Source organism: Haliotis cracherodii, unplaced genomic scaffold (genome assembly GCF_022045235.1).
Source record: "Haliotis cracherodii isolate W230 unplaced genomic scaffold, xgHalCrac1.p SCAF_10, whole genome shotgun sequence".
Lineage (NCBI taxonomy): Eukaryota > Metazoa > Mollusca > Gastropoda > Lepetellida > Haliotidae > Haliotis > Haliotis cracherodii.
The window spans coordinates 8,389,806-8,416,991 of NW_027266265.1; the positions used below are offsets into that span (position 1 = coordinate 8,389,806).

Below are 27,186 nucleotides of genomic sequence, written 5' to 3' on the forward strand. Positions count from 1 at the left end.
ATGACGCGGCTGGGGATCGAACCCCGGACCTTCCGTTCTCCGGGCGGACACTCTACCATTAGACCACGGAGGCGGTCTCTCAACACAGACAGGACACAGGCCAATAGTACATGTATCACAATGTATAAGCGGATTGAGAGGCTGTACATACAAATTATAACCGTGAAGATCCGGGGTAACCCATGCTTGCTGTAATAGGTGACCATGCTTGTCGTAAAAGGCGACTAACGGTATCGGGTGGTCAGGCTCGCTGACTTGGTTGATGCATGTCATCTTATCCCAAATGCGTCGATCGATGCTCATGTTATCAACCGCTTAACTGTCTGGTTCAGACAAAATTATTTACAGACCGCCATCATAAAGCTGTGATATTGCTGAGTGTGGCGTTAAACAACAAACAAACAACTACATACAAATTACTTTCTTTTTGACATGGCATGATAAATATACATTGATATTTTCTATCAATATTTGTATTGACCGATTTCATCAAAGGAACAACTTCATTTACATTTGGATCAAGAAAACAGATCCTTTTTAGATAATTTTTTTATAATTTAGAATATTTAGTACAATTGTAAAATGTCAACAAGACTTTCAGCCATATTCCAGCTATATGATGGCAGTCTGTAAATAATCGAGTCTGGACCAGACAAGCCAGTGATTGACATCATGCGCACACAATTGGGATATGATGACATGCATGAACTAAATCAGAGAATAATTCTTTATTACCTTTTCAGGAAATTGACATACATCAAAGATCATGACAATATCATTTTAACACAAACAACACGTGACAAGTATGCATAAAACAGTTAAGGTACATACACTAGACATGAACTCGCGATGGATACTTAAATTAATTAAACGCATAAAGTACACATCATAGATGCTAAGATGTAAGATAGTAAACATGAAATAGAAAACTTAATTGTAAGAGTTATATTTTTATAAAAGAAAATACGAATGATTTAAGAAGCACGGGGCACCACAAACAAAAACCTGTATATAAGTATATAATAACTTTAAGATTTATTTAAAAGGGAGATATTATTTGGAATAAAAGATATATATAAGAGTGATATAAAAAGTAATAAGATAACAAGCGATTTAAGAAATTTAAACCCAGGCACCGTTCCCCAAAGTGATCTTAGCACTCCGACTATCGTAAGCCAGTGTTAACGTATGGGAGTTACGATGACCTTAGCGCTAAGATTGCTTTGTGGAACGGGGCCCTGTATATAATACCTATACAATTTGTTTAAAAGGGAGATATCATATATGAATTTGAAGACTAGAATCTGTCACGAATAACACCCTCTTTTGTGTTTGTCATGTTGCAGGGCTACTTCTTGTCACTTCATCGAATGAATGAGTGAGTGAGTTGGGTTTAACGCTGCTTTTAACAGTATTCCAGTTACATCACGGCGTGTCAGCTTAATGTGGGAGGAAAGCCCGAAGTGATGCAGGTCTCAGACGTTTACCACTTCGGTGAAACCCAAGAGCACGGGTATGGTGATGACAAACCTAGAAACATAATTGGGGCCAACCGTGATTTCGAACCCACAATCATAGGTTTCTGGCGTGCCCAAGGGACACAACTCTGCACAGCGAATCACGGCGCCTTAGACGACTGGGCCACCCGTGCCCCCTCATCGAATGAAACAATAAAGCAGTGGTTATCCACAAAAGGTTAATGGCTTTATATTTTCTAACAACTTGTTAATGCCTATCAAAGACGTGTGATCACCTTCTCACTCTGCACACAGATAGCCATGTGGACGGAGGTGGTCAGCTTCTGGTTGTGCACGTTGACCACCGCCCCCCGAAGCAGGAAGAGGCTGATCAGGTCAGTTTGCTGGTGCAGCACGGCCATGTGGAGGGGAGAATAGCCATTGGTGGACTGCGTGTTCACAGACAACTCGCTGGATGACCGGGGGCTACTCTGGAACCAAAGTTTACAAAGGTCAAGTTGGATAGAAAACATGTTTTCTGTACTGGTTGAAGCAAATAAATTGCTATATTAATGCACATCTCTTTCAGTCTATTTTACTATGAAAAGAGCTTCAATATTATTAAATGTGACCAACCGTGAGATAAGGGACCTTATTGGTGTTACTTCTCATTATATTTTAAAACTACAGTATCTTAAGAACACAAAAATACAAACCACTAGCTTCAATTCATACTTATTACCGAGATATATGGCATCAAACAGTTGGACTTATTTTCTGACTTATAACTGTCTATGAAAAAATTACAGTTTTTAGATATAATATCTGATTAATTGAAATAAAAACATGATAAATGCAGGAAGGTTTTGAAATAATGTTTTTAAAACATTACAAACTAATGAGAGAAAAAAAGATATTTTTGTATAGTCCGCACTCATGGTGATTTTTACTGAAGTTGACGTCAAACATCTCAATGATGTCACAGCACAATAGTTTCCTGGCACACATGAGGTCCCTTTCTCTTGGTGTTGACTAAACTTCAACAAACACTTCAATATTTGTTTAAAACATCTATCAATTTAGCCATGTGAGTGAATCTGTTTCCCCAATAGCAAAAGGCACAACTTCATCCCTGGTTAATACATGTACCAAGTCTAGATGAAAAAATACATCAGGGTTTGCAAGTAATGCGCTGGAAACAAAATATGATGGGACCGATGGATGGATGGATGGATGGACAGACAAAGACGATGATGCATTATATGCTGGGGGGAAAACTAGTGATGATCAGTACACACAGCAATCATGGTAAGAGCAGGGGTCTGCAACATTCAAGCACAATTTACTGTCACCAGTAACTGTGATGAGCCAATCCAAATCCTAATCACCTCTGAGATCATACACACTGTGTGACTGAAAGTTGTACCCTAAAGACAGCCTTATTAAACCTATATCCTGGTGGCCCGTACAAAAGTCTGGGTTGGACAAACAGGTGGCTGTTAGCATGAGCATTGGTACAAGCTAAGCACAAGGTGGAGTACAAGGGTGGATTGTAATGGTGGGAAAAAGGGTGGAGTATAAGGGTGGAGTACAAGGGTGGAGTGTAAGGGTGGAGAGTAAGGGTGGACTGTAAGGGTTGAGTGTAAGTGTGGAGTAGAAGGGTGGAGTACAAGGGTGGAGTACAAGGGTGGAGTACAAGGGTGGATTGTAAGGGTGGGAAAAAGGGTGGAGTACAAGGGTGGAGTACAAGGGTGGAGTATAAGGGTGGAGTACAAGGGTGGATTGTAAGGGTGGGAAAAAGGGTGGAGTACAAGGGTGGAGTACAAGGGTGGATTGTAAGGGTGGGAAAAAGGGTGGAGTACAAGGGTGGAGTACAAGGGTGGAGTACAAGGGTGGAGTACAAGGGTGGAGCGTAAGGGTGGAGTGTAAGTGTGGAGTAGAAGGGTGGAGTACAAGGGTGGAGTGTAAGGGTGGAGTGTAAGTGTGGAGTACAAGGGTGGAGTACAAGGGTGGAGTACAAGGGTTGAGTGTAAGGGTGGAGTGTAAGTGTGGAGTACAAGGGTGGAGTACAAGGGTGGAGAGTAAGGGTGGACTGTAAGGGTTGAGTGTAAGTGTGGAGTAGAAGGGTGGAGTACAAGGGTGGAGTACAAGGGTGGAGTACAAGGGTGGATTGTAAGGGTGGGAAAAAGGGTGGAGTACAAGGGTGGAGTACAAGGGTGGAGTATAAGGGTGGAGTACAAGGGTGGAGTGTAAGGGTGGAGTACAAGGGTGGAGTACAAGTGTGGAGTAGAAGTGTGGAGCGTAAGTGTGGAGTACAAGAGTGGAGTACAAGTGTGAAGTACAAGGGTGGAGTGTAAGGGTGGAGTACAAGGGAGGAGTACAAGTGTGGAGTACAAGTGTGGAGTACAAGAGTTGAGTACAAGAGTGGAGTACAAGGGTGGAGTACAAGAGTTGAGTACAAGAGTGGAGTACAAGGGTGGAGTACAAGTGTGGAGTGTAAGTGTGGAGTACAAGAGTTGAGTACAAGAGTGGAGTACAAGGGTGGAGTACAAGGGTGGAGTGTAAGGGTCGAGTACAAGGGAGGAGTACAAGTGTGGAGTACAAGTGTGGAGTGTAAGTGTGGAGTACAAGTGTGGAGTGTAAGTGTGGAGTACAAGAGTTGAGTACAAGAGTGGAGTACAAGGGTGGAGTACAAGGGTGGAGTACAAGAGTTGAGTACAAGAGTGGAGTACAAGGGTGGAGTACAAGTGTGGAGTATAAGTGTGGAGTACAAGAGTTGAGTACAAGAGTGGAGTACAAGGGTGGAGTACAAGGGTGGAGTGTAAGGGTCGAGTACAAGGGTGGAGTACAAGTGTGGCGTGTAAGGGTGGGAAAAATGGTGGAATACAAGAGCGGGATACATATGTGGGACACAAGTGAGGGATACAATTTTGGGATACAAGTGAGGGACACAAGTGAGGGACACAAGTGAGGGACACAAATGTGGGATACAAGTGAGGGACACAAGTGAGGGACACAAATGTGGGATACAAGTGAGGGACACAAGTGAGGGACACAAGTGAGGGATACAAATGAGGGACACAAGTGAGGGACACAAGTGAGGGACACAAGTGAGGGACACAAATGAGGGACACAAGTGAGGGACACAAGTGTGGGACACAAGTGAGGGACACAAGTGAGGGACACAAGTGAGGGACACAAATGTGGGACACAAGTGAGGGACACAAGTGAGGGACACAAGTGAGGGATACAAATGTGGGACACAAGTGAGGGACACAAATGTGGGACACAAGTGAGGGACACAAGTGAGGGACACAAATGAGGGACACAAATGTGGGACACAAGTGAGGGACACAAGTGAGGGACACAAGTGAGGGACACAAGTGAGGGATACAAATGTGGGACACAAGTGAGGGACACAAGTGTGGGATACAAATGTGGGATATATGTGATATATTCACATCTACCACAACCAAACCAGAGATGCTTCTTACTTTGAAGTTGTTGCGACACTTGGAGCACTGACAGAGAGGGTGGCAGAGGTCACCGGACTGGTCAGCACTGTCCATTACATCACTGTTGTCTTCAAAGTCATCAAAGTCATCCGTCGGGGAGTCAAAACCAAGGTAGAACTTCACCTGAAATATCATAAACAACAATCAGCATGAATACATGACACTTAGTTATGGGTAACAACTTCTATTTATTCCTTGTACGACGTGTCAGAGCTACTTCTTGCTCCTTCATCAGGTGAATGCCTAGTAAGATCATAGAGGACTCCATGTCTATATTATCATGATCTTTACACAACACAAGGTGGGATGAATGTCTGAAGATAACAACAAAATGACAAAGTCAGTGACATAGAATTTCCTATCAAAGACAACGGTCAGTAAAAACATTTCATTGAAGAGCTGCTTGTATCAGAGATTTAGCCATCTTCCTGAGGCAAGGGAGTTAACTGACTTTAAATGTCCAGTTTCCACCCTTGCCGAACTAGGCTGGAATTCCTGGGCTCAATCGTAGCGTCACAAGTGGATATTACGAGTTATGTCACTTCTAGGCCTCTCCTATAGACCAATCAGATTCAAACTCTCATATCACTTACATTTGTTTCAAACAAAATAGCGGCGCTTAGTCAAGACAATCTGATCAATAATCAAGATCTATATTGTGATAAAACGGGTCTTCCATCGCGAAGTGCATCAAATCACATGAGCACCTTGATCAAAAACATGAAAAGACTTGGAAAATTTCTATTGACAACGAGTTGCGATGCACATGCTTTGCAAATCTTGCAATCGACCGAAATCTTCATGGCAGTTTACTAACCGGATTTCGATTTCTTGCGCAATTTTGATTGGACTATGCATGGACTCGTTGGTCCAGCCAAAATGTAACCTTCGTATCTGTAGCCTAGTGAGTGTACCACTAGGCTACAGAGGTGCTGATAAATCACAACGCTTTTAAGGATGTCTTTTTCAAGTACCATACGCCAGCAACAGATATTTTGTGCCCGTTTCCTAAGGTTCATGGAAAGTATGTTTAAAAGATAAAAATGTTCATAAATGTTGTTTTAAGAGAGAGAGAGACTCCATCTTACTAGTTGTGTATCTCCATCAATGATGGCCCTGAAGAGTTTGTCCAGCTTCTTCTTGATTTTCTCATTGACATTGTCATCAAGGGTGGCGGTCTCGAACTTGAAGGTGGTGTCAGCTGATGCGGAGCTGCTGGTGCTGGTGGTGCTGATGATGCTGTTGACACGCTGCACCCGGGACATCCCTGTTGGGCTGATGGGAGATGTCGGGGAGATGACAGATGGCTTCACCGTCGGCATTATTGGCTGTGTGGGTGGAAAAATGTAACACTGACTGATACGATCATAATAATGGGAACATTGTCATGCAAAATAACATATCTGTGTTACTGGTGATGGTGTTATAAATGCTGTGGAGCTTGTGCTCCAGTGCACAAACCTGTTGGAAAGACTTTTCTTATAATCCCTTGATGTATAAAACAGCTAATAGTCATGAATATTTCTGATTGACTTTAACATAGAAAAACTTTTGGAAACAAATCAGAGTTGGACAATCAGAAAAATATTTTTTTAGGCTCAAAAAATAGATTTTCGTATATTAGAGATGGGACTACCCAAATATTTTAAAACTAGATAAATAAAATTTCTGGGTTCTAGTGAAATAATGTTTTCTCAATTTCTCGTTTTATTTTTGTTAAATATACCCACAAGCAGCATTTGGAACATTTAATAATTTCAGCTTTGCCTCTTGACTCAAAACAAGAAATTACACTGAAAAATATTGTATTGTCCTCCTAATAAATGGATGCTCCCTAAAATACCATCTTCTTCAGCATCACATCTCAACATCTGCTACATCTCAGTCCTGTTATGAACCAATGTGTACATGCTCACTTGACTGTTTGTAGGAAGAATCATGATGCCACGCCCACTCAGTGTCAGCAGGCGCTGGACATTCACGTTCTGCGTCAGGCTAAGGGGCGTCTGCTTCTTCCGGTTCCGGATGTTGGGGTCCGCGTTATTCTCGAGCAATACCTTCACGATGGTCTCTGCAATGCATACACTATAGTTAGACACACTTAAAAAAACAGCTGAACCGACTTAATTAAATGAATGTTGGTTTATGCTACAGTCAGCAATATTCCAGATTTTTGACAGCACCTTGTACAGGCAAACTAGTGTAAAATAGAATGTGCAATGATCCACTCCATTGGATATGATGACACACAATCAGCTAACAAGGATCCACTCCATCGGATACGATGACACACAATCAGTCTACAACGATCCACTCCATCGGATATGATGACACACAATCAGCTAACAATGATCCACTCCATCGGATACGATGACACACAATCAACTAACAACGATCTACTCCATCGGATACGATGACACAGAATCAGCTAACAATGATCCACTCCATCGGATACGATGACACACAATCAGCTAACAATGATCCACTCCATCGGATACGATGACACACAATTAGCTAACAATGATCCACCACACAATCCTTAGTTCAGTAGGTTCTAATTACATCTGGCAAGAGTACAGGGATAGAAATCCAGAGCTACAGATAAGCTGTGTATTTGCATAAAATACCCCCTCAAAATATTCAAAACCTAATTACTTTCAATTTACTTGCGTACAGAAACACATGCATTAAATGAGAAACTCAAATGTATAAAACAGCACACGTAAATACCCAAAGAAGCTTTTTCAGCATGCGCACAATTACTAGCCAATTTACTTTCCGAGTCAAGCCTATATATTTAGAACAGTTATATACATCTGAAACATTATTTGATTTTCTTCAAATCTTAAAATGTTCACTAATTTTGGGAAGACCCAATAGAGTGATGAATAGAGGAGTGACAATATATTGGTTACCATAGTTACCCAATGAAGAATGTAATAACCCAATTAAAATAGAAACCCAAGAGTAAAAACTCAATTGCTCAAAAAGTTATCTGGAGCTCTGGAAATCCTATAACACAGGGATATCTAATTGTGCCATGGGCACTTATTAAGATGTTCAGGAATGCCAACAAGAAGAATATGTTTTATCCACTACTGTGCATCTTCTTGAGGCAAGGGCTTTAACTGACTGTAAAAGTCCAGTTTCCCCCCTTGCTGAACTAAACTGGAATTTCTGGCCTCGATCATAGCGCCACAAGTTATGTCCCTTCTATGTCCCTCCTGTTGACCAATCATATTCCATCTCTCATATCACTTGCATTTGCTTCAAACAAAATGGTGGCACCCAGTCAAGACGATCAGATTGGTAATCAAGATTTATGTTGTGAAAAAAACCCGGTTCTAACCTCATGAAGTGCATCAAATCCCATAAGCACCTAGATTTAAAACATGTAAACATGATTTAAAACATTTGGAAAATATCTGTTGACCCCGAGTGAGTTGGTGGTACACATGGTTTTCAAATCCTGCAATTGACCGAAATCTGCACGGCAGTTGATGAACCGAATGCCGATTTCGTTACACGATTTTGACTGGACTATGCATAGACTCGTTAGTCCAGCCAAGATATAACTCCATTCGGCAAGGGTGGAAACTGGACTTTTAAAGTCAGTTAACGCCCTTGCCTCAGGAAGATGCTTCAGTGATATTGCTTGATATTGATATTGATAATATGCCCTACTATGTATTTGTCTAGTTCACACAAGGAACATATTTGAAGGGTATTATTGTTGGAACAAGACTGATTGCAGAAGGTGCTTTTTAACTGTGACATTATGCCATTGACACTCGAGTACAAGATATTATATAGTATATGGGAGTAATGGGATTTTTTGTGACCATGAAACAGCATGTTGTGAAACTGTAATCAGCATCTTGATATAAAGAATCTACTGTACTTAAAGCTGTGGGGACTTTCCCAACTTGATATGTACAAGTTTGTATGTTTTGTTTGTTGATTAACGCCGCACTCAGCAATATTCAAGCTATATGACGGCGGTCTGTAAATAATTGAGTCTGGGCCAGACAATCCAGTGAATGACATCATGAGCATCAATCCACGCAACGATGGCATACATCAATCAAGTCAGTGAGCCTGACCACCCAATCCAGTTAGTTGTCTCTTAGGACATGCATAGTTGCCTTTTACAGCAAGAATGGGTTGCTGAAGACCTATTCTACACCGGATCATCTCGGGTCGATGTATACAAGTATCATCCCTGATATGTACGTACTACAAGTATCATCCTTGATTATATTAAAATACTCATTAAAACGGTAAGTCTGATAGTCTGAGACTAGTAATATTCAGGAAGGACTAGTGACATTTCCTTGTGGACTACCACTGTTACCAATAGGCAGATGGCAACTCTGTAGAATATCATTACTGCTGACTAGTGAAAACATAAAATAATTTCTAACCCAGACCAATTTCTGAAAGACTCAAGCTATATCAAGGCAGGCTGAGAATAATTGAGTCTCAGTTTTACAAACCAGTGGTTGACATTATGAGCAATGTCAAATACCATCAGGGTACAATGACACACAATGTACATACCATATCCCCACTTGGAGGCGAGGTGGAGTGGAGTGTTTCCGATATCATTCAAGGCGTTGATGCAGATTCTTCTGGCATTGTTGTCAAAAAATATGAGAGCCTTCACACACTGAAGAAAAAAATAAAATAAATAAATAACATTAAACCCATTTATTACGCACCAAATTCCACTAACCAAGTGAATGCCATAGCACTACATTATTTCCAAGGTCAATGGACCAATGTCCACTCGATTATCATTCTCATCTCCTTTGGGAGTATACAACCTAATCTGCCAAGAAGGTTAACAGTCACATTGCCATCTACCACATCCTACCAGGTACCCATTCACTGCTGGGTGAACAGAGGCATATTCCGTACCAAGTGCTACATGTACTCCAACTTTATGCATGACGAGCCAAAACTAATAAAAGCTTACTTCCCTTGAGAAACCCATGTACTCCTGTGTGGTGCTGACAAACCAAGTTTCATGGTTTATCTGGGATTTGAACTCTGACAGATAGTTTCAGTGCCACCCGATCTGTTTATGTATAATTTCATACATTTAGTGATATTTGATTTTTCCAAGTGGACAAATGGCAACTGTAAGAAATGTTATATTTGGGACATTTACTCTTGTAAACTCTCTGATCTGTAAAGAACAGATTCTTGTACTAATACCAGGTGCCGCACACTTGCAGTGTGGGTTCGAATCCAGGATTGGACTCAACCCAAAAAAGTATGAGAATCTGTACTTTACTAAGAAAGTGTTCTCCCAAATATAACATTTGTTACATTTGACCACTTTCTAAATGGCATTGTGTGTTCAAATGACAACTGCTTAAAAACACTGCTCGCCATTTGGAAATTTCAGTTGCCATCACAAATTTGAAGACTGGACAACCCCACTTACATCATCATGTCCATTTGCGGCACAGAGGTGTAGAGGTGTGTTGCCGTCGCTGTCCACGGCTGTGATGCTGGCATGGAAGTGAAGCAGCAACAGCTGAAAAGAGTGAGTGAGTGAGTGAGTGAGTGAGTGAGTGAGTGAGTGAGTGAGTATTCCAGTTATATCACGGAGTGTCAGCTTAATGTGGGAGGAAAGCCCGAAGTGATGCAGAATATCCAGTGATCAATGTTATGAGCAACAATCCATGACTTTCAGGCGTGTTGACATGATATAATTTTTTTTAAAAAGATTTTCTTTAAGAAAAAAGAGAAAATTATTATTTGCCCCCATTTTTATTGGTTTCTCCTTCCAGAGAATCAGTGATGGTTTTGAAGCAGTAATCTCCAAACCAGACAATAGTATGTCAGGCCCTTTACCATGGCGCTCTGGAAGCCCTTTTGGCAGGCCAAGTGTAGCGGTGTGAGGCCCAGGTAGTCGGCAGCATCCACCACAGCCCCGTGTTTCACCAGCACGTCAATCAGCTGGGCCTGGCCACACGAAGCTGCTATGTGTAATGCTGAAACACAGACAAAGGATGTTTGATCAACATGTGCAATGCTGGAACACAGACAAAGGATGTGTTTGATCAGCATGTGCAATGCTGAAACACAGACAAAGGATGTGTTTGATCAACATGTGCAATGCTGAAACACAAAGGATGTGTTTGATCAACATGTGTAATGCTGGAACACAGACAAAGGATGTGTTTGATCAGCATGTGCAATGCTGAAACATAGACAAATGATGTGTTTGATCAACATGTGCAATGCTGAAACACAGACAAAGGATGTGTTTGATCAATCCGTGTATTGCTGGAACACAGACAAATGATGTGTTTGATGAATATGTGTAATGCTATCAATCCGTGTAATGCTGGAACACAGACAAAGGATGCGTTTGATCAATATGTGTAATGCTGGAACACAGACAAAGGATGTGTTTGATCAATATGTGTAATGCTATCAATCCGTGTAATGCTGGAACACAGACAAAGGATGTGTTTGATCAATATGTGTAATGCTGAAACACAGACAAAGGATGTGTTTGATCAATATGTGTAATGCTGAAACACAGACAAAGGATGTGTTTGATCAATCAGTGTAATGCTGGAACAGACAAAGGATGTGTTTGATCAATCTGTGTATTGCTGGAACACAGACAAAGGATGTGTTTGATCAATATGTGCAATGCTGAAACAGACAAAGTATGTGTTTGATCAATATGTGTAATGCTGGAACACAGACAAAGGATGTGTTTGATCAATATGTGCAATGCTGAAACAGACAAAGGATGTGTTTGATTGATATGTGCAATGCTGAAACAGACAAAGGATGTGTTTGATCAATCTGTGTATTGCTGGAACACAGACAAAAGATGTGTTTGATCAATCCGTGTAATGCTATCAATCTGTGAATTGCTGGAACACAGACAAAGGATGTGTTCTATCAATCCGTGTATTGCTGGAACACAGACAAAAGATGTGTTTGATCAATATGTGTAATGCTATCAATCCGTGTAATGTTGGAACACAGACAAAGGATGTGTTTGATCAATCCGTGTATTGCTGGAACACAGACAAAAGATGTGTTTGATCAATATGTTTAATGCTATCAATCTGTGTAATGCTGGAACACAGACAAAGGATGTGTTTGATCAATCTGTGTATTGCTGGAACACAGACAAATGATGTGTTTGATCAATATGTGTAATGCTGGAACACAGACAAAGGATGTTTTTGATCAATCCGTGTATTGCTGGAACACAGACAAAGGATGTGTTTGATCAATATGTGTAAAGCTGGAACACAGACAAAGGATGTGTTTGATCAATATGTGCAGTGCTGAAACAGACAAAGGATGTGTTTGATCAATCAGTGTAATGCTTGAACAGACAAAGGATGTGTTTGATCAATCTGTGTATTGCTGGAACACAGACAAAGGATGTGTTTGATCAATATGTGCAGTGCTGAAACAGACAAAGGATGTGTTTGATCAATATGTGTAATGCTGGAACACAGACAAAGGATGTGTTTGATCAATCCGTGTATTGCTGGAACACAGACAAAGGATGTGTTTGATCAATATGTGCAGTGCTGAAACAGACAAAGGATGTGTTTGATCAATCAGTGTAATGCTGGAACAGACAAAGGATGTGTTTGATCAATCTGTGTATTGCTGGAACACAGACAAAGGATGTGTTTGATCAATATGTGCAATGCTGAAACAGACAAAGTATGTGTTTGATCAATATGTGTAATGCTGGAACACAGACAAAGGATGTGTTTGATCAATATGTGCAATGCTGAAACAGACAAAGGATGTGTTTGATTGATATGTGCAATGCTGAAACAGACAAAGGATGTGTTTGATTGATATGTGTAATGCTGAAACACAGACATTGACCTGTGTCACATGATCTGAGTGTAGCTGTATCACATGACCTGAGAGTGTACTGGTGATACATGATCTGAGAGTGTACCGGTGATACATGATCTGAGAGTGTACCGGTGATACATGATCTGAGAGTGTACCGGTGATACATGATCTGAGAGTGTACCGGTGATACATGATCTGAGAGTGTACCAGTGATACATGATCTGAGAGTGTACCGGTGATACATGATCTGAGAGTGTACTGGTGATACATGATCTGAGAGTGTACCGGTGATACATGATCTGAGAGTGTACTGGTGATACATGATCTGAGAGTGTACTGGTGATACATGATCTGAGAGTGTACTGGTGATACATGATCTGAGAGTGTACTGGTGATACATGATCTGAGAGTGTACCGGTGATACATGATCTGAGAGTGTACCGGTGATACATGATCTGAGAGTGTACTGGTGATACATGATCTGAGAGTGTACTGGTGATACATGATCTGAGAGTGTACCGGTGATACATGATCTGAGAGTGTACCGGTGATACATGATCTGAGAGTGTACCGGTGATACATGATCTGAGAGTGTACTGGTGATACATGATCTGAGAGTGTATGGGTGATACATGATCTGAGAGTGTACCGGTGATACATGATCTGAGAGTGTACTGGTGATACATGATCTGAGAGTGTACCGGTGATACATGATCTGAGAGTGTACTGGTGATACATGATCTGAGAGTGTACTGGTGATACATGATCTGAGAGTGTACTGGTGATACATGACCTGAGAGTGTACCACTGATACATGACTCGAGTGAGTACCTGTGATAAATGACCCAAGTGAGTACCTGTGTATCCTCGTGTATCCCTGGTGTAGGCGGTGACAAGATTTGAGTTGGAGCGGATCTGAGCCTGGATCTTCTCACACCTGTCACAGGAACACAAAGGATGGCACAGTCTGCTGACCAGCTCGTCTGATGCCTTCTTTGGCTGCTCCAGCATCTCCTGCACCAGAGCCTCATCCCCGTTCTGTACTTGCTGCAACATATCAGGGACATTCCACTTTACAGTGCAGCTCTTGAAGGATCCATGATGGTGGAGTTAATTGAGCATTCTCCTGTATCCACTAACTTGTATTTTATGGCAGAATAATTGCATATTTTGTCTTTTCTGTACGAGCAATACAATAATACAGCTACAATTTATTAAATGAAGGGGATTACAAACCAGTGGGGATGAACATAAGGAACTGGATTATTAACCTTAGGTATGCACCAATCTCATTAAAATCCGATGTTAGTTCTCGTTACAGCTTAACAAAGATCTGAGGACATCCCATTAGGGGGGTCACATCAGAACGACCTTACATCCGACCAATCAGAGCATTGCTTACCAGATCATGAAAGTTCAAACTATTATTAGAGAATTTGACAAAATATGTTTCGAAGCATAGTCACCAATTTGAAATTAGTGCCGTAAAGCACGAGAAAGCTGCTGATGTCGACTTCTTGTCAGTCATTCCTTTGGTTGGTCAAAGTTCGGGCAAGGTCAGTCTGACGTGACCCCTAATGGGGTGTTCTCAGATCTTTGTTTAGCCGGAGCGAGAGTGAGTGAGTGAGTGAGTGAGTTGGGTTTAACACCTCTTTTAACATTATTTTAACATATCAAGGCGTGTCAGCTTAATGTGGGAGGAAAGCTCAAAGTGATGCAGGTCTTGGACGTTTACCGCTTCGGTGAAAACCAGGAGCACGGGTCCATCATGGTGCGAACCGGGATTCAAACCCACAATCATAGGTTTCTGGCGTGCCCAAGGGATGCAACTCTGCACAGCGAATCGCGGCGCCTTGGACGACTGAGCCACCCGTGCCCCCCGGTAGCGAGAACTAAGATCAGATTTTAATGAGATTAAACATTAAACTTGGGGACCAAAGTAACATTATACATGATCTACAAAACAAGAGTCATCAGAAGATGACAACTCCTGCCGGCTCCCGCAATAGCAAAAGGCACCACTTCAGGCCCTGGTTAATACATATACCATGTTTGAATGAAAATATTTTATGCTCTAGAAACGATATATGGATAAAAGGACGGCCGGCCGGCCACACAGACCAGATGATGACTATTTTCCCCACATTATATGCCGGGGGATAAAAAGAGCAACAAAAAAAAGAGATAAATAAGTATCAATAAGAACACAGAGTGTGTGAATGACCGTCAGTAACGTTCCTGGCCAGATTAAAGATACCATCAACACTGACTGGGCCTCATGATATACGATGAGCCAAGTCACACATAGGAGTGAGTGAGTGAGTCTGGTTATAACGCAGGTATGGACAGTATTTCAACAAGACCATAGAGTCTCAGCTTTGGATGAAAGCTCTAAATTGATACATGTCATAGACGTTTACCACTTTGGAGGAACCTACAAACACGGTTTTGGTGCTAACAAACCTGGAAACATACTGAAAGTGTTTAGAAGCAAAATTTTGATGGGTTGTTGACCAAGAGAAATTTTGTGCTCAGGTGAGGTGAGGTGAGGTGAGGTGAGGTGAGGTGAGGTGAGGTGAGGTGAGGTGAGGTGAGTTTAATGTTGCGGTCAAGATTATTTCACTATTTAGCGACATGCATGCACATGTGTTTGTGTATGTGTGGCTACTTGTACTGGACAAGACTTATGCCGAGTTCATAGCGCTAGCCCACTGAGATACCATGCCTCAGTTTAACATGAAAACCCCACTCAGACACAGTAAACTGACTCCGAGCCAACCAGTCCTTGTTTTAACCCCTTAATGCCGAGCCCCAGGCAGGGTAACTACAAGTACCATCTTTTAATGTCTTTTGGTATGAAGCGGACGGGGCTCGAACCCCTGACCTTCCGCTCTCTAGAGCAAGGAGACAGTCAGTTACTGACAAAGGTAGGGTAGGAGGAGGCATCAATTCTAAAATACAGCTATGGAATATATCATGCTAGAATGAAGATACGATACACCGGGTGATCAAGGATGGATGATGCTGTGTGCTGTGGGAACTGACCTGGAAGAACTCCTCCACAACCGGCAGGTTGGGGCCACTTGACTGTCTCTGCATCCCGTCATCCATCACACCGTTCACTCCTTGCCAGTTGTGGTCCTGTGGGAAACAGACATCTTAAATAGATGACCACCTATCAAATATATTAATATGTTGCCATGGTTCAAGATAAAACTTGATATGAAATAAGTCTGCTGTGTATGGAGATCTCTCTTATTAAGATCATGTCCATGGTTAACCAGCAACAAGTGGGTATCTAGAAGGTGCAAATTCTGCTACCTTGATCATGTTCTTGTTCACCAAGCAATAAATGGGTACCAGGTAGGGGACCTCTGTAACCTTCATGTTCCCTTTGACCAAGCAATAAATGGGTACCAGGTAGGGAACCTCTGTTACCTTCATGTTCCTGTTTACCAAGCAATAAGTGGGTACCAGATATGGGGACCTCTGTTACCTTGATCATGTCCCTGCTGAAGACCTCATCCTTCATCTTCCCACTCTTGATGTGCTCCAGAGCTGCTTCGATGGAGGCCAAGTAGAACCTAGATGCCAAAATCATTTACCGTCATCGACACCAAAAACAGTTAACACCTAACTTCAACACATTCTGGGGTACACTAATTCAACTACATGTCACATACATGTCCTACATAACACCTAACCAGTCTATTGCTGATAACACGTTTTCATTGTCAAAAATCCAGTTCATCGAGGTATGAATAAAAAAACTGATATACAATCTTTTGTCAGATTTATACGGTTTGCACATTGGTTTTGCAATTCAGTCAGTGAAGTTATTATTGTTGACGTATCATAATGGCTATTATGCTTGTCGTAAGAGGTGACTAATGGGATCGAGTGGTCAGACTAACTGACTTGGTTGATGCATGTCATCATATCTCAGTTGAGCAGATCGATGCTCATGATATCAATCACTGGATTTTCTGGACCAGGTTTGATTATTCACAGACTGTTGTCATATCGCTGGAAGATTGCAGAGTGTGGCATTAAACAACAAACAAGCAAACAAACAAATGTAAAAAACAGTGAGCAAACTTTACAAAAGTCAGTCACTTGGATTTACACAGTACGCACACTGTTTCTAAAGCTTCTAACTTTCACAAACGCTAAAAATATGAATGTCGATTCTTAAATGACTTATGACACATCACTGAATACTTACTGAAATCGATAGCTTGTCTATTGCATGAATGAAATATTGTTTTATCCAGCGGTTTTAACTCACAGGTCAGGTCACACATCATGACCACCCATTAGTCAGCTAATACAACAACAAACACCGGGGTTCGAATTGGTCTTCAGCAACCCGTTCTTGTTGTAAGAGGCGACTAACAGGATCGGGTGGTCAGACTCGCTGACTCGGTTGATGCATGTCATCGTGTCCCAAATGCGTAGATCAATGATGTCAGTCACTGGATTGTCTTGTCCAGACCCGTGTATCTTATAGCTGGAGTACTGCTGAGCACGGCGTTAAACAACAAACAAACAAACAAAAAAGAAACTTGAAACCCCAAAGGGAGATCATCTTTTGACCTACCCAAATTCAGCATCTTCTGAACACTTTGCAAAATGGAAGTGTGTCATGAAAGCAAGGTTAGCTGTCCTGAAAACATCAAGATGATCTTTATGATGAACTGTAATAACAGAGGGGGAATCTGGGAATAATAATGATGTTATTATTTTTTCTAAATACTTTGCTGATCCGTGAAGATCCGGGGTAGAATATGTCTTCAGAAACCCATGCTTGCTGTAAAATGCGACTATGCTTGTCGTAAGAGGTGACTAATGGAATCGGGTGGTCAGGCTTGCTGACGCATGTTGATGCATGTCATCAATCCCAATTGCGTGGATCGATGCTCATGATATTAATAACTGGATTGTCAGGTCCAGATTCGATTATTTACAGACCGCCGTCATATAGCTGCAATATTGCTGAGTGCGGCGTTAAACAACAAACCAACCGACTAATACTTTGCTTCTTGCAACAAATGATTTATGGGTTCTGCTATGGAAATTAACACTCCACTCATTGGAATTGGTTGTCAAAGAAACTGGAAAAGAGAAATTCTCTAAATTTCATAAATAGCAAATTGCCAGATCATGGCAAAACTGACATGTGCAGAGTTTGATCACAAAGTACTGAATGGTCTTTGAGTTATGCTCCAGAAACAAATTCTCCCCTCATTTCAACATAAGTCCAACTGTTGTAAAAAAAACTAGGAATTTATGGCTATGATGTAATAGAGAAAGGGGATTCGAAAGAATTATATATATTTCAAAAATGTCCTAAAGAGCAAAAGGCACCAGTTCATGGCTAGGGCATCTTCCCGAGGGAAGGGGTGAGTGAGTGAGTTGGGTTTAACGGCGCTTTTAAGAGTTTTATTGCGGCGTGTCAGCCTAATGTGGGAGGGATTTGAACCCACAATCATAGGTTTCTGGTGTGCCCAAGGGACGCAACTCTGCACAGCAAATCGTGGCCCATTAGAGGACGCGAATCGCGGTGCCTAAGACGACTGGGCAATCCGTGCTCCCCCCGAGGCAAGGGAGTTAACTGATTGTAAAAGTCAAGTTTCCACCCTTGCTGAACTAGAATGGAATTTCTAGGTTCGAACGTAGCGCCACAAGTGGCTATAACCATTTATGTCACTTCTATGTCCCTCCTATTGACCAATCTTGTAGAATTTTCCTATTCGGAATATTCTATAAGTAATACGTTACCACTGTTATACCGAGGCTGTTGTCCCCCACAACTGCTCTTATAGCGAAATCTTCCACAGAAATCTCAATTACCTCATGCAGCACGTGTGTAGCCACCTAGCTGCCATGTGACACCCTTCACTCTTGTCTCTTGCGAGAGCAAGTGCTCGGGGGACGGATGGGCGGGCGGGCAGCAGCCTAGTGGTAACGTATTACTTATAGAATATTCCGAATAGGAAAATTCTACAAATTACATTAAGTAATACGTTACCACTGTTATACCGAGGCTGACTACCACAGTAGGCGGTGGGGAGCACCTACAACCCGAAACCTGACTGCTCGTGTTCCTTCCGGCCAGCGGAAGTAAACAACAAGGCGGATGCACTCGATGCGCATGCTACCAGCTTGGCGTTACCATATAGGGATACCAAAGCACTGTTAAGCGCATACCGTAAGGCTCAATCGTCATTGCCAAAACGATTGGTGACTCCAAACGGCCCCACTGGATAGGTATTTCATCGCCGCAGTGGATGAGAACACAGTATCCGTGTGAGCTAAATCTTAGATCAGGTTAAACAGTCGAAAAGAGGGAAATTAATTTCATTCGGACCGTATATCCCGAGAACAAGCCTACTTAAGCGTGTGTAATAGGTGCGTGACCTAAATTCAATATTGGAAAGCATGTATTACAAGGTTGCAATACACGACAGACAATTAGGTTAATAATTGTCAAATCCAAATAAAGAAACACACAGAAAGCCGCACTCACCTGTGGATGAGCGCGCTGGCTTGTGGGACCCCCACTCCCGTACCCACGGCTGTGGGAACGTTGGAGTAGACCCAGATTGACCACCGTGCAAGGTCTGAAGCCTGAGGAGTTCGGAATTGCGACGGGCACACCCCTTAGATGACCGCTTGTGCCACGATCAGCGGCCCAAGACGGTGCACACCCTCCACGTCTTCATCAGAGACCTGTCTGAGGTAATGATTGGCAAAAACCGAGTCAGAACGCCAGTAACAACCCCGCAATATTCTGTGAACAGATATATTGGAGTGTAGGGCAAATGTTGCCGCTAGCGCCCTAATCTCGCGCGGGTTTGACCCCGCTACCGGTAACCCCCGAGACCGGTACGCCAGATTGATGACAGAACGAAGCCATAACGCAATCGAGTTGCGAGTTATGTCAACCGTGCGATTAGGGTTACACGATATGAACAGACGGTCACGCCCTTGTCTGCGTTCATTCGAAGCCTTAAGATAATACTTAAGGGCCCTAACCGGACACAGCGATCTGTCCTCGGTATCAGCAGGAGGTAAGATTTCTTTGAGGGATCTTACAGTGAATTCTCTCTCCGTTTGGCCAAATTTCTGATTCTTAGCGACGAAGCCCATGAGCAAGCCCAGGCGGACCGCTCCTTCGTCGCCCCTATCGAATCGTACTTTGGTGACATCGAGTGCGTGTATTTCCGACACTCGTGCCGCCGTGGCAAAGGAGAGAAGAAATGCTGTTTTCCAAGTCACATGCCGGAACGAAGCACTACCCAAGGGTTCATACGGAGCCTCCGTTAGTGATTGTAACACTAAGGAGAGATCCCAGGCCGGTGCCCGAAGGCGGCCCTTTTTAAGATCTTGCTGTTTGAAACCCTTGATAATACCCCGAATCACCGGCTCTTTTGAGAGACTGGTACCCATAGCAACGTCCCGTACCGTAGCAACGGAACCCCCGGAGAGTTTCCGGGTCTCTCGTAAGTGAGACATGAAACGAGCAATATCCTGCACAGATACCTTATCTGGCGAATGAATGTGATGTTTGCAACACCACTTCGTGAAAATAGCCCAACGTGCATTATACACCTTCTGGGTAGAATCACGATGCATACTAACGTATGCCCGAGACGCCCGACGAGAAAAACCTTTACTCCTCAGACGCTCGGTGACAACATCCACGCGTGCAGATTGAACTGCCCTGCGTTTGGATGAAGCTGACGGGTGTGAGGGTGGATCAGCAGATCCGGTCTCACAGGCAGTGGAAGTGGCGACTGCGTGGCCTGGGCCAGCAAGTCGGGGGTACCACGATCTGTTCGGCCACATGGGCGCGATCAGTAACATTCGACAGCAAACTCCTCGGAGCCGGCTGAGAATGAGTGGTATTAACGCCGTCGGCAGGTAAGCATAAGCGTCCATGCCCGTCCAGTCTAACGCGAGAGCATCGTGATCGATGGCCCTCGGGTCCGGGACTGGTGATACAAACAACGGGAGTTGATTTTTGAACCTGGTTGCGAACAGGTCGACCATCGGACGACCCAAACGTTCGCACAGCCACTGAAACACCACTGGGTTTAGCATCCACTCCGTGGGGCTCGGATCCCGAGGCCTCGATAGAGCGTCGGCCAGTACGTTCCGCACACCTGGGATGTGACGGGCGCGTACCTGGCACGGGACACTGTCCACCAGAGCGTAAAACTCGAACGCGAGATCGAGTAGCGAGCGACTGTGGGTTCCCCCCAGTTTGTTCACATAGGACACTACCGTCGTGTTGTCGGTCGCCAGCATGAGCCGGGCGTCGACGAGACGATGCTTCCAGTGATTGACTGCGTTTATCACTGCCTTGAACTCGAGGCAATTGATGTGAAGACCTTGTTCGTCTACGCACCACAGCCCCGAGCTCCCCTCCCCCTCTAGATGGGCGCCCCAGCCCACTAGAGAGGCGTCTGTATACAGGTTCAACGTGGCGCGGAAGGGCCGCATAGAGACACCTGATAAGACGTTGCAAGGGACCGTCCACCACTCCAGATGCGGTCGGAGCCGATCCGGGAGGGCGACGGTCGCACTGTTCTCCTCCTGTGCTAACAACTGGATTAGAAACCGTTGCAGCGGGCGGAGTTGGAGACGACCCCGTTCGGTGCAGTCCTGGGCTGACACAAGTAGCCCTAACAGCTGTTCCCAAAAGTGAACAGTCTGTTGCACCGCTAAGACTTTGGCAATCATCGCCTGAATCTTGTGCCACCGGTCTGGGGGGACAAAGAGGCGATGGGTCACCGTGTCGAACCGACCTCCGATGAACTGCAAGTTCTGTGAGGGGGTTAACTCGCTCTTGGGGAGATTGATAATCCACCCCAATTGCTCCAAGAGCCGACGTGCGAAATCGAGATGGCGTGATTGGGCGTCCGTCATTCGATTGGCCACTAGCGAGTTGTCCAGGTACGCGAAGTACCTGACACCCCTCTTGTGGAGGAACCCCACTATGGGGGTGGTTAACCGGGTGAACAGCCAGGGAGCGGATGAAAGACCGAATGGGAGTACAACCCACTCGTAGTGCCTGCCTTGAAAGACAAACCTGAGAACATGCAGATAAGCATCCTTCAGGTCGATCGAAGCGAGCCAGTCGGCCGGCATGATCATAGCTTTCAGGTCCGCCAAGGTCAACATTCTGAACTTGGGCGCTTGTGCAGGTAAAACTCGTTGAACGATTTCAGATTGTGAATCATTCTGAGTTCGGCACTGTCTTTCTTGGGAACAAGAAATATCCTTGAGTAAAACCCCGGAGTTAATTCTGGTAGGACTAACTCCCGCACCGCCCTCTTCTCCACCAAACTGCCGATGGCATCGGCGAGGATGGGAAGATCGGCTTCCGAATAGAAACCTTCCAATGGGGCGACGGTGAGCGGCGGATCCGCTTTGAGATCTAGCCGATAGCCGTACCGAATCGTGTTGATCACCCACGGGTCGTCGAACACTTGTTCCCAATTCTCCCAGTAAGTCTGGAGTCTGGCTCCGACAGGGGAAGGGAAGGGAGGCCTGACAGGCTGCGGCAGACGCAACTGTCCAGGGCTGAATGACTCGGGTTCGCCTACGGGCCAACTGAAGCTGGCGCTGTTGGCACACGAACCCTGCAAGAGAGAGTCATTTGGAGGAGCCCTTACCGTCACGAGACGGCTTAGGCTTCCCCCAGTGTCCCTTCTTCCCCCGAAAGGGCGGCAGGTTGCCCTTACCGGGGCCCTCAGAGCGGGACCTCTTCCCGGAGGAAGAAGACACCGACCCCTTGGACTTCCCGACCGCAGCATCCTGAGGGGCACTCCGTTTAGGGGCACAACCCAGGCGTCTGTGCAGAGACCCAACCAGATCCAACGTATGCTGCGAAGCCGCGGCAGATGAAGCAGACTGCTGTTCTTTTAGAACACCAGGGATCCGATTATTAAAAAGGGTCTGCGCAGACCAAGGCTGCGAAAGTAACACCTCCTGGTTGGCGGCGTCCAACCCAGAGGAGGCAAGGTACGCTTGCCGCCTCAAAAAATGGCACGTGCCGGAAAGAAAGGCCGAAGCCCCGGCAACGTACTCAAGGATCGCATTCAAACCGATCAAACAGTTGTAAATGCGCTGGTCTCGGTCCGTGGGGGAACCTTCGACCAGACTGGCCGCCGCCGCCAAGTAAGTGTCGCCATGTGACATAGCGAGCATGGAGTGCTGAGAGAGGGTGTCCATCTGCTGTAAAGTCGCTTGAGTGACTGTAGCAGCAGGTGAGGCACGGACACCCAACCTCTCCACATGGGCCTCCGCGGTGGGACTTGACTCCGGGAAGGCCAAGTCATGCACCGGGAACGAACCCTTTCTCCACGACGGAGGAGGTAACGGGAGTCCCCGACCGGAGGCCGCCGCGAAGGCTTTCTCCAGAGACCGCTTGATCCCGCGCAACAAAGTTGACGCAGGAAAAGCCTTGTCGGCGGACTCGTCGAAAACCTCGGAGGAACCCACCGAGCCGTGGATTCCCCGGGGTACCGGCTGGGGCCATGGCATGTCCTCAAAGAGGTCATACACCATGGCCACACGGTCCTTAGTCGATAACGGGAGTATCGGCTCGGGGGAAGGACCGGTGACTACGGTAGCCGCCGCCGTACCCGTAGACCCCGCGTCCGAACCCGCAGCCACCGAAGGGGCCGGGGACGGAACAACCAGGGCCTTATCCTGAGATAAGGCCGCCAGTTTGGAGTCCACCAATTGCGACAACAAAGCCGCGACGGAATCCCCGGACAGCCCAAGGGCTGCCAAGGGATCCGCCGCCGAGGAGGTAGTGCCCGCAACGGGCGCCCGACCGGACGAACCGGCCATGCTCAGGGGTGATAGCAGAACGCACGTAGCGCCTGTATCGCGCAAAATCCTCAGGCCCCAGACCCTCGCACAGGGTGCACCGGGTGTCCTCGCAAGGGACCCGGCACCGCGGGCATCGATCGTGGGGATCCCGGGACGACAAAAACTTCTGACAAGCGCCGCAGCGCCTAGCAGCAGGAGTAGTCGGGGTGCTGGAGAAATCCAATTCCATGTCAGACATTGTTCTTTGAACAAAAAGCAAAACATGGTTACAACACACACACCAAACATATTCACAAACGTAGATTTTCCGAAGAAAAACAAACGATAATAGCGAATACAAAAAATACATATATTATAGATATATATATATTCATAGGTGATGCAAAAAAACACCCCACAAAATACCACTAAAGGTAGACGGAAAACACAAAGTGCCGCCGCCACACCCCGTAAGTAGCGAAAAAAAGAAAAGGCGGGAAAATTTAGGCGGGAAAATTTTCTAAGCGCCGTATAACGAACGCCCCGTAAATTACAGTTTTCTTAGGACTAAGAAACAGTAATAAATATCACCAAGGAGGAGGCTGGTAGAATGCAGAGCAGTCTATGGATACGTCTTGCGAAGACAAGCGAAGAGACAAGAGTGAAGGGTGTCACATGGCAGCTAGGTGGCTACGCACGTGCTGCATGAGGTAATTGAGATTTCTGTGGAAGATTTCGCTATAAGAGCAGTTGTGGGGGACAACAGCCTCGGTATAACAGTGGTAACGTATTACTTAATGTAATAGAGTCCATCTCTCATATCACATGAAAAGAAGTGCAAAATATAACATGCTTTGCAAATCCTGCAGTTGACCAAAACCTGAATGTTGAAATCCATGTTGTTTACGAACCGGATGTTTAGTTCGTTTTCAGATTTTGATTGGACCATGCATAGACTCGTTAGCCAACGGAATTCCAGCCTAGTTCGGCAAGGGTGGAAACTGGACTTTTATAGTCGGTTAACACCCTTGCCTCCAGAAGATGGGCTAGGGTGATATCTGTGTAAATTTAGAACAAGAAATATTGAATGGTCTTTGAGTTGCTCTTGGACACTCCCACTGCCAATATTCTGATAATAACCTATAAAGTATAACTGGTCATTCACAGGTAAAGTCAGGCAGCATTTGCTGACAGTGATGCCAGAGGATGTTGATTGGGTGACTCACCAATTTGGTATTTCAGACTTCACAATGAGGTATATCAAAATTGGAAGAAAGTCATCTGTTGTCATCATGTCTTCTGGCCCTAGAAAAAAACAAAAACAGCAATTTAAAATACAAGGTTGTAATTTCACAAATCCTTGCAGGGTCCGTTTGTCGGAGACTCATGAAAAGTTGTTTTCTGTAGATCCACAGTTTGACCACAGTGTTCACTCATCCACAGTTTGACCATGGCGTTCACTCATCCACAGTTTGACCATGGCGTTCACTCATCCACGGTGTGACCATGGCGTTCACTTATCTATGGTGTGACCATGGCGTTCACTCATTGGTGTGACCATAGTGCAATGTCAACTGACCTGTGTGTCTCCATCAAGCTAACACTGTCCTGTATGTCTCCATCAAGTTAACACTGACCAGTATGTCTCCATCAAGCTAACACTGACCTGTACGTCTCCATCAAGCTAACACTGACCTGTATGTCTCCATCAAGCTAACACTGACCTGTATGTCTCCATCAAGCTAACACTGTCCTGTATGTCTCCATCAAGCTAACACTGACCTGTCTGTCTCCATCAAGCTAACACTGACCTGTGTGTCTCCATCAAGCTAACACTGTCCTGTATGTCTCCATCAAGCTAACACTGACCTGTATGTCTCCATCAAGCTAACACTGACCTGTATGTCTCCATCTAGCTAACACTGACCTGTATGTCTCCATCAAGCTAACACTGACCTGTATGTCTCCATCAAGCTAACACTGACCTGTATGTCTCCATCAAGCTAACACTGTCCTGTATGTCTCCATCAAGCTAACACTGACCTGTATGTCTCCATCAAGCTAACACTGACCTGTATGTCTCCATCAAGCTAACACTGTCCTGTATGTCTCCATCAAGCTAACACTGACCTGTATGTCTCCATCAAGCTAACACTGAGCTGTATGTCTCCATCAAGCTAACACTGTCCTGTATGTCTCCATCAAGCTAACACTGACCTGTATGTCTCCATCAAGCTAACACTGACCTGTATGTCTCCATCAAGCTAACACTGACCTGTATGTCTCCATCAAGCTAACACTGACCTGTATGTCTCCTTCAAGCTAACACTGACGTGTATGTCTCCTTCAAGCTAACACTGACCTGTATGTCTCCATCAAGCTAACACTGACCTGTGTGTCTCCTTCAAGCTAACACTGACCTGTATGTCTCCATCAAGCTAACACTGACCTGTGTGTCTCCATCTAGCTAACACTGACCTGTATGTCTCCATCAAGCTAACACTGACCTGTGTCTCCATCTAGCTAACACTGACCTGTATGTCTCCATCAAGCTAACACTGACCTGTGTGTCTCCATCAAGCTAACACTCACCTGTGTGTCTCCATCAAGCTAACACTGACCTGTATGTCTCCATCAAGCTAACACTGACCTGTGTGTCTCCATCAAGCTAACACTGACCTGTGTGTCTCCATCAAGCTAACACTGACCTGTATGTCTCCATCAAGTTAACACTGACCAGTATGTCTCCATCAAGCTAACACTGACCTGTACATCTCCATCAAGCTAACACTGTCCTGTATGTCTCCATCAAGCTAACACTGACCTGTATGTCTCCATCAAGCTAACACTGACCTGTATGTCTCCATCAAGCTAACACTGTCCTGTATGTCTCCATCAAGCTAACACTGACCTGTATGTCTCCATCAAGCTAACACTGACCTGTATGTCTCCATCAAGCTAACACTGTCCTGTATGTCTCCATCAAGCTAACACTGACCTGTGTGTCTCCATCTAGCTAACACCGACCTGTATGTCTCCATCAAGCTAACACTGACCTGTGTGTCTCCATCTAGCTAACACTGACCTGTATGTCTCCATCAAGCTAACACTGACCTGTATGTCTCCATCAAGCTAACACTGTCCTGTATGTCTCCATCAAGCTAACACTGACCTGTATGTCTCCATCAAGCTAACACTGACCTGTATGTCTCCATCTAGCTAACACTGACCTGTATGTCTCCATCAAGTTAACACTGACCTGTATGTCTCCATCAAGCTAACACTGACCTGTATGTCTCCATCTAGCTAACACTGACCTGTGTGTCTCCATCTAGCTAACACTGACCTGTATGTCTCCATCAAGCTAACACTGACCTGTGTGTCTCCATCTAGCTAACACTGACCTGTATGTCTCCATCTAGTTAACACTGACCTGTGTGTCTCCATCTAGCTAACACTGACCTGTGTGTCTCCATCAAGCTAACACTGACCTGTATGTCTCCATCTAGTTAACACTGACCTGT

General features: G+C 44.6%; 1 protein-coding gene across 1 annotated transcript in view; it reads right to left on the reverse strand.

Annotated features, from left to right (window-relative positions):
* The window catches only part of LOC139454034 (ankyrin repeat domain-containing protein 27-like), a 50,515-nt gene that overhangs the window by 10,398 nt on the left and 12,931 nt on the right, over window positions 1-27,186 (reverse strand). Inside the window, exons 12-23 of the mRNA XM_071235519.1 lie at window positions 24,889-24,967; window positions 17,436-17,501; window positions 16,332-16,419; window positions 15,881-15,976; window positions 13,693-13,882; window positions 10,838-10,977; window positions 10,425-10,517; window positions 9,533-9,641; window positions 6,889-7,043; window positions 6,061-6,300; window positions 4,952-5,095; window positions 1,754-1,948 (exon numbers count right to left, since the gene is read on the reverse strand). Of these exons, the coding sequence (XP_071091620.1) occupies window positions 1,754-1,948; window positions 4,952-5,095; window positions 6,061-6,300; window positions 6,889-7,043; window positions 9,533-9,641; window positions 10,425-10,517; window positions 10,838-10,977; window positions 13,693-13,882; window positions 15,881-15,976; window positions 16,332-16,419; window positions 17,436-17,501; window positions 24,889-24,967 (1,595 nt within the window). The remainder of the gene's footprint in view (window positions 1-1,753; window positions 1,949-4,951; window positions 5,096-6,060; window positions 6,301-6,888; window positions 7,044-9,532; window positions 9,642-10,424; window positions 10,518-10,837; window positions 10,978-13,692; window positions 13,883-15,880; window positions 15,977-16,331; window positions 16,420-17,435; window positions 17,502-24,888; window positions 24,968-27,186) is intronic.